Here is an 8,312-nt window from a genome sequence, read left to right as displayed (position 1 = left end):
AAAAAAAAAAAAAAAAAAAAAAAAGCTTGACACAGTGGTGGTCTCACCTCATACCTGCCACTTTCACCTCTGCTAGTGGTGTTAGAATCAGTAATGGACATGAAGGAGGTTTACCGAGCGGAGGAGTGAGATGGTGGTTGGAGGGGGCGGGCGTTGGCATCACCCTCACCTGGGTTCATATCCCAACTCTGCCATTTACTGGCTGTTACTCTGGGCAAATAGTGTCACCTCCTGGCTTCTGTTTCCTTATCCGAGAAATGGGGATAACCTTACTTGTTTTTTTGTTTTGTTTTTTGTTTTTTTGAGGCAGTCTCACTCTGTCGCCCAGGCTGGAGTGCAGTGGAGCAATCTCAGCTCACTGCAGCCTCCGCCTCCAGGTTTAAGTGATTCTCGTGCCTCAGCCTCCCCAGTAGCTGGGATTACATGCGTGTGCCACCACACCCCAGTTAATTTTGTTTTTGTTTTGTGAGACAGAGTTTCACTCTTGTCACCCAGGCTGGAGTGCAGTGGCACGATCTCGGCTCACTGCAACCTCTGCCTCCCAGGTTCAAGTGATTCTCCTGCCTCAGCCTCCTGAGTAGCTGGGATTACAGGCACGCACCACCATGCCCAGCTAATTTTTTTTTTTTTTGAGACAGAGTCTCGCTGTGTTGCCCAGGCTGCAGTGCAGTGGCGCGATTTTGGCTCACTGCAAACTCCGCCTCCCGGGTTCACGCCATTCTCCTGCCTCAGCCTCCCAAGTAGCTGGGACTACAGGTGCCCGCCACTGCTCCTGGCTAATTTTTTGTATTTTTAGTAGAGACGGGGTTTCACTGTGTTAGCCAGGATGGTCTTGATCTCCTGACCTCATGATCCACCCACCTCGGCCTCCCAAAGTGCTGGGATTATAAGCGTGAGCCACTGCACACAGCCTAATGTTTGTATTTTTAGTAGAAATGGCATTTCCGCATGTTGACCAGGCTGACCTCAAGTGATCCGCCCACCTTGGCCTCCCAAAGCGCTGGGATTACAGGTGTGAGCCACCACGCCCTGCCGGGATACCCTTATTTGGTGGTGACACTGATCCGTGAGAGGCTTTGTGGAAAGGCCATTTGCCTGGAGGCTCCACGCATTGTCGTCCAGTGTTCCCTGGAGCCAGCCTTCCTCCAGTGCTGTGAGAGGAGTCAGATTGTTCTCCCCTCTAGAGACGAGGTTTACCAGGTTCATATCAGATTCCAGGTCGGGACTCTCTTCAGAAGGGCAGGTCTGAGCCCTGTGCTTTCAGCCGTGCAGTGGCCAGCTGTGGCTGGTGTCCACACTCCCACGTGCTAATGGAGAGGCCCAAAGAACGTGTCCTACAGCCAGGCCCTGCAAGTGCTTCTGCAACGTGCTTCTGCATGCTCTGCTCACTTAGCTGGGCCAAGGGAAGCTGGAGAACATGTGTGCCAGCGTCCCTGAGCAGGCTGAATGGAAGAGCATTTTGTCACTAGCAGTCAGTCCACAAACATCACTGTGGCTGTTGGTGGGCCAGGCCTGACCCTGCGTCTGCCACTGGGAGTTGTCTGGACTTAGCACCTCCACCAGAACAAATAAGAGGGCACAGCTACAAACTCAGTAGTTCTTTTGCACAGAGAGAAGCTTGGCCAGATCGTACATCTACCCCTCACCAACCTGGAGTGCCCAGGGGAGAGAATCCAGCCCTGCTGTTGTGAACACACAGTGACAGCATTGTCTCCTTGTGTAAAATGTGGAGACATAGGTCTCTTAGAATTTCGAGGACCCAACCTGTACTTTGATCTGAGTTCCTCTGGTGAATTATACAATGCATGCTTACTTAATAAATGCTTCATAGCCCTCACTGATAGCACTTCGTGAGTCACCGTCATAGCCTGAGGTGACTATGAGGTGAATTATGTGAAAAGCCTGAACAAACAGACTTACCATGGCAACACTTCTCACTTACCATGTTTAAATATAGTATGGGTGTGGTGGCTCACACCTGGAATCCCAGTACTTTTGGAGGTCGAGGCAGAAGGATCACGTGAGCCCAGGAGTTCAAGACCAGTCTGGGCAACATGGGAAAACTCCAGCTTTACAAAAAAAAAAAAAAAATTAGGCATGGTGGCACGGGCCTGTAGTCTCAGGTACTTGGGAGGCTGAAGTGGTTGGATCACTTCACTCGGGTGCCTGGGAGTTCGAGGTTGCAGTCAGCCACGATTGCACTACTGTACTCCAGCCTGGGCAACAGACCGAGACCCTGTCTCAAAAAAATTTATTTTAATAAATAAATAAACATAGTATTACTTAAGAAGCTAGGAGACAAATGTACATAAAGTTTATAAACACCACTTTTGCTCAGTTATATTGGAATTTTATATATATTGTAGGTAAGGGCTAATAAAATCATCTCCCCTCTGCAGGAAAATTTGACCTTTGGTTAACCTTCCAGTTTTGTTTCTCTGGAAAGCTGACATTAAGGTGTCATGTCAACCGTCTTACTAAGTGGCACTACTGATGGTCACATGGCCCCTGATTGGTAAACTGCATCTCAGCTGTGACAATCCTAAATACCTGGTAGAAAGCCACATCTCTGGGATCTGCTGGGCACAGTGATTCTTGTAAATAGGCATGTCCTTTGTGGGGGCCCTGGAAACAACTCCGAGGGAATTATTTTAAGAGACACTGGCTCTGGCGGCCTTTCATTCAGCTTTTGCACCTGCCTGGTGGAATCTCACCTTCTGGCATCCGAGCTGCCCCCTGAGGAGCCAGAGGGACTCCTGGGCCACACTGTGGACTGCCTCAAGGCCTCTCCTTCTACCTGGAGTATGAGCGTGGTGGTTCACACTCCAGGTGTTGCCTTCAAGTCAGCCTCACACCTGGAGCCGCCTCTTGTAGACTTGTGCATCCAAAGTCACCTCCACTGCATGTATAAATAGAAATATGGCCGGGCGCGGTGGCTCACGCCTGTAATCCCAGCACTTTGGGAGGCCAAGGTGGGCGGATCACCTGAGGTCAGTAGTTTGAAACCAGCCTGGCCAACTTGGTGAAACCCCGTCTCTACTAAAAATATAAAAATTATCTCTGTGTAGTGGCGTGTGCCTGTAATTGCAGCTACACGAGAGGCTGAGGCAGGAGAATCGCTTGAACCCGGAAGGCAGAGGTTGCAGTGAGCCGAGATTGCACCACTGCACTCCAGCCTGGGCGACATGAGCGAGATTCCATCTCAAAAATAAATAAATAAATAAAATAAATAGGCCAGGCGCGGTGGCTCACGCCTGTAATCTCAGCACTTTGGCAGGCTGAGGCAGGCGGATCACGAGGTCAGGAGTTCGAGAACAGCCTGGCCAACATGAAGATACCCTGTCTCTACTAAAAATATAAAAATTAGCCAGACATGGTGGCACACGCCTGTAATCCCAGCTACTTGAGAGGCTGAGGCAAGAGAATTGCTTGAGCCCGGGAGGCAGAGGTTGCGGTGAGCCGAGATCGTGCGACTGCACTCTAGCCTGGGCGACAGAGCAAGACTCCGTCTCGAAAAAATAATAAATAAATAAATAGATAAAAATATATGTGTGTATATATCTATACCCACTATATATATATGTATTGCATTATACATATATATGTATTATATTTATAATATATATGTGTATGCATGTGATTTTCTCTTTGTAATTCTTTTTCAGTGACTGTCGGGCCTCCAGAAAACATTGAGGTGACCCCAGGAGAAGCCTCCCTCATCATCAGGTTCTCCTCTCCCTTTGACATCGCTGATACCTCCACAGCCTTTTTTCGGTATTATGTCCATTACTGGGAAAAAGGAGGCATCCAACAGGCAAGAGCATGTTCCTTTTTTGTTTGGATTTTCTTTTCTTTGCAGTTTCTGGCTTAGCAAAAGAAAGAAACCTTTAACATGGGCAAAAACAGCGTGTTCCCATGTCCTCGTGTCCCCATAGAGACTGAGCCCTGAGCCTGTTTTCATCGTCCTCTTCAAGACCTGTTTTTCCACTCAGTGTGCTGAGACCTCCCTCTGCCAGGCCGATCTGAAGGGCCGGCCATCCTTTGATGTCACTCTGTTTCCTTGTGTGGGGTCCAGACTTAGCCAGGGCCTCTCTCACAATGCCTTTGCCACGCTCTGCAGTTTGGAAGAGGTTTTAGTGGGTCTGGTTCTCCATGAGGAATCTGCAACTACAGCCTGCAAGGCTTGACTGTATAAATGTTTGAACAGTTTGTGAAAAGGGCACATGTGAAATCGGGGGGGAAACAAAGGGAGAAAGAGCCTTCCAGAGAGCAATACCAGCAGGTATGAGACGGCGTGGCACACACGAAGAACTGTGGGTGCTTATATCGGTCAGAAACGCAAGCCACGAGGGGCTGTGGCAGGTGATCACGTTAAGAGAGGTGTGTGACATCAGAGGGGCCTGGTCAGCCTCGGGGAGTACAGGAAAAAACATGATGGTCTTGAAGCATGTCCAGTGCCTAAATTATCCCAGCTGTGTTTAACGAGGTTCTGTTATCTATGTGAACTTCATGATTTCCTAAATTCAACATTATTACGGTTTTTGATAATAAGAGCTTACATTTATTGAGAGCTTCCTTTGTGTTTGGCTCTGGGTCAGCATTTTAGAATTTTAGATACTTCATCTCATTTCATCTTTTTTTTTTTTTTTTTTTTTTTAGCTGGAGTTTCGTTCTTGATGCCCAGCTAGTTTTTATATTTTTAGTAGAGATGGGGTTTCACCATATTGATCAGGCTGGTCTCGAACTCCTGACCTCAGGTGATCTGCCCACCTTGGCCACCCAAAGTGCTGGGATTACAGGCATGAGCCACTGTGCCTAGCCCATTTCATCTTTATACTAATCCGTTTGCAGAGAGGGAATCCAAGTCGTTAAGTGACTTGCCTCAGGTCAGCAGCAAACCACTGGCAGAGCAGAGCAGAGATGCCTAGCTTCAGAGTCCTGCTCTTGACCACCATGTTTTTCTGCCACATACTTTGTATCTGCACTTCTCTCTCTTTTTTTTTTTTAATTATTGTTCTTTTTTTCTTTTCTTTTTTTCTTTTTCTTTTTTTTTTTGAGACAGAGTCTCACTCTGTCGCCCAGGCCAGAGTGCAGTGGTGCGATCTCGGCTCACTGCAAGCTCTGCCTCCCAGGTTCACGCCATTCTCCTGCCTCAGCCCCCTGAATAGCTGGAACTACAGCCTACCGCCACCATGCCTGGCTAATTTTTTGTATTTTTAGTAGAGGGGGTTTCACTGTGTTAGCCAGGATGGTCTCGATCTCCTGACCTTGTGATCTGCCCGCCTCGGCCTCCCAAAGTCTTTGCTGGGATTACAGGCTTGAGCCACCGCGCCCGACCTATTGTTGTTTTTTTGAGACAGTCTCACTGTCGCCCAGGCTGGAGTACTGTGGTACAATCTTGTCTCACTGCAACCTCTACCTCCCAGGCTCAAGCAATCCATCCACTTCAGCCTCCCGAGTAGCTGGAATTACAGGCCTGTGCCAACCACACCCAGCTAATATTTTTAAATTTTTTTTGTAGAGATGGGGTTTTGCCATGTTACTCAAGCTGGTCTCGACCTCCTGGTCTCAAACAATCTGCCCACCTCAGTCTCCGAAAGTGCTGAGGTTACAGGCATGAGCCCCTGTTCCCAGCCTCCTCTTCATTTCATTATGGGGAGTATGAAACTGGCAAGGTTGAGACTCACTGAAAAACAGATTTAGCATCTAGGAAATAGGGAAAAATCACTTCTCCAAATCAGAGCTCAAGATCTGGGTCAATTAGAATAGAGGGAGCCTGGCAGAATCCAGAAGAGAGAGACTCTGCCTCTTCCAAGCTGTCCTCACCAACCGGATATGGTGTCGGAAATGCAGGAGATGGGGTGGGCGCTCTGGCCACGTTTTTCTCCACCCTTTGGTTGGTTCTTTACTTGAGGGCACTGTGTTGCTGTGCTACCTCCGCAAGGGCCCGCCCATATTTTTTTTAGGATGGAGTCCATCCACTTCTCTGCACTGAGTCGGCCCCCAGAGGGCGAGTTTCCACTTGTATGCTAGAGCTGGCCAGGGCTACACAGCACTGGAGGACTCAGCTCCAGGACTCTGGGGCCAGCCTCATTGAGCAGCATGCCCTTAGGAGGAGTGCACAGAACAGGCTTCCACTGCCTGGGACCCGCTTAGCACCATGTCACTTAGCCTCTCTGGGCTGCAGCTTCCTCAGTATAAAATGAAACAGCTGAGCTGTAAGCTGGAGCCTGTGAAGAGGAGCAGCCATGAGGGCCCTCAAGCCCCTTTCCTCCATCAGACCAGAGCATCTGTACTTGGCTTCCATGATCAAAAGTCAAAGATGAAAATGATTCTGAAAGCCACCGATGGGATCTTTGTTCTAGCTGTGAGTCTCTGTTGGGTTCCCCAAGACCCACCCTAGATCGCTCAAAGGACTCCCAGGGCTCAGCACGGAGTCACGCTCTCATTTCTTTTGTTTTGTTCTGAGACAGAGTTTCACTGTGTCGCCCAGGGTGGAGTGCTGTGCCATAATCTCGGCTCACGGGTTCAAGAGATTCTCCTGTCTCAGCCTCCCCATCTGTACCTGGCCCACACTCTGATTTTTTACAGCAAAAGGATGCAAAGCAAAATCGGCAAAGGGAAGAGGCACATGAAGGAGAGTCTGCAGGTGTCCAGGGGTAGGCTTCCAGGAGCCCTCCCCGAGCTGAGTCACGCAGGACGCACTTCATTCCTCCACCAGCAAGCTGTGACTGCACACGTGAACTGTTGTCTGCCAGGGAGGCTTACGAGACACCCAGCGCCCAGGGTTTTTACTGAGGGCTACCCACATACGCACCTTCTGTCTAGCGTATGCCAAAATTCCAACTCCCAGAAGGAAAGCAGATGCTCCTCATAAAGAAGACACACTGCAAACAGTGTAGGGACAGTAAAGCCACATTACCAGTTTGGGAATGGGAGGCATAAACCTGAAATCCAAATTCCCAGGCTGGGCACCGTGGCTCACGCCTGCAACCCCAGCACTGTGGGAGGCCGAGGCAGGCAGATCACTTGAGGTCAGGGATTCGAGACAGGCCTGGCCAGCATGGTGAAAACCCATCTCTACTACAAATACAAAAATTAGCCAGGCGTGATGGCGGGCCCCTGTGATCCCAGTTACTTGGGAGGCTGAAGCAAGAGAATCGCTTGAACCTGGGAGGTGGAGGTTGCAGCGAGTCGAGATCGCACAACTGCACTCCAGCCCAGGCAGTGGAGCAAGACTCCGTCTCAAACACACACACACACGCACACAAATTCCCAGATGTCAGCCAAGGGTTGACCTTGAAATCAGGCCCTTCAAAGGCCATTAGTGTTAGGCCTGTTACATTAGCTCTTCTGCAGTCTGTGATTCTGAATTTTAGGAATTCCAATTGAATGCTGAAATAAACCCAAAGGGAATTTTCATCCTTAAAATCGTGTCTTCCTCTACGCTGGCAGTCCACCACCATTAAACAGAAAAGATAATGTAAAACCATCAAGTAATACTACAATTCATAGATAATACAATTATGTTTGTATTTTTATTTTTTAACTTTAATTTTTCAGAGACACTTTCACTCTGTCACCCAGGCTGGAGTGCAGTGGTGCAATCATAGCTCACTGTAGCCGCCAATTCCCAGGCTCAGGCCATCTTCCCACTTTGGCCTCCCGAGTAGCTGGGACTATAGGCATGCACCACCATGACCAGCTTATTTATTTATTTATTTTTTCTGTAGAGACGCGGGGAGGGGGTCTCTCTATGTTACCCAAGCTCAAACTCAAGTGATTGTCCCACCTCAGCCTCCCGAAGTGCTGGAATTACAGGCATGAGCCACCACGCCTGGCCTATTTTTCTATTTTAAAAAATAATAACATGTTCTGTATTTGAATAATCTGCCTTTTTTCAGTTAACAGTTCAGCAGCCTTGTCTTCCCATGTTTTCAAGCATATGTTATGCCGCCATTTCATGTGGCTGCAGTGGATTATATTGTATCTCAAAATTAGAAAACAGTTCTTTGCAAGAAAGCCTATACTGCCATAGTAGGGTATCGCTGTTTTCCATTTCGGTATGGGACAATGACAACCTTGCCAGGACAAGAGTGAGGAGCCATTGCCTGGATGACCAGGTAGGGAGGCAGCGAGGTCTGCTCGAGGCAACGGGGATGCAGGGAGGAGACACAGAACCCTCCTAGAGTGTGGGGTCCAGTTGTCTCCTGATGTCATAAATCTCTAAGGTCATTCTAGCTGAAACTGTAGGAGGATCAAACACATTTTGGTCAAACTAGAAGCAGGTTGGGAATGAAAGGAACATTATT

The 8,312-nt window shown here is 48.7% G+C and overlaps 1 protein-coding gene across 1 annotated transcript in view; it reads left to right on the top strand.

Annotated features, from left to right (window-relative positions):
- The window catches only part of IFNGR2 (interferon gamma receptor 2), a 38,029-nt gene that overhangs the window by 23,968 nt on the left and 5,749 nt on the right, over nucleotides 1-8,312 (top strand). Inside the window, exon 4 of the mRNA XM_023190669.2 lies at nucleotides 3,666-3,814. Within this exon, the coding sequence (XP_023046437.1) occupies nucleotides 3,666-3,814 (149 nt within the window). The remainder of the gene's footprint in view (nucleotides 1-3,665; nucleotides 3,815-8,312) is intronic.

Source organism: Piliocolobus tephrosceles, chromosome 19, assembly GCF_002776525.5.
Source record: "Piliocolobus tephrosceles isolate RC106 chromosome 19, ASM277652v3, whole genome shotgun sequence".
In the NCBI taxonomy this organism is placed as follows: Eukaryota; Metazoa; Chordata; class Mammalia; order Primates; family Cercopithecidae; genus Piliocolobus; species Piliocolobus tephrosceles.
Note: the sequence above shows the minus strand (reverse complement) of the source record. Positions and strands in the feature narration are given on the sequence as shown.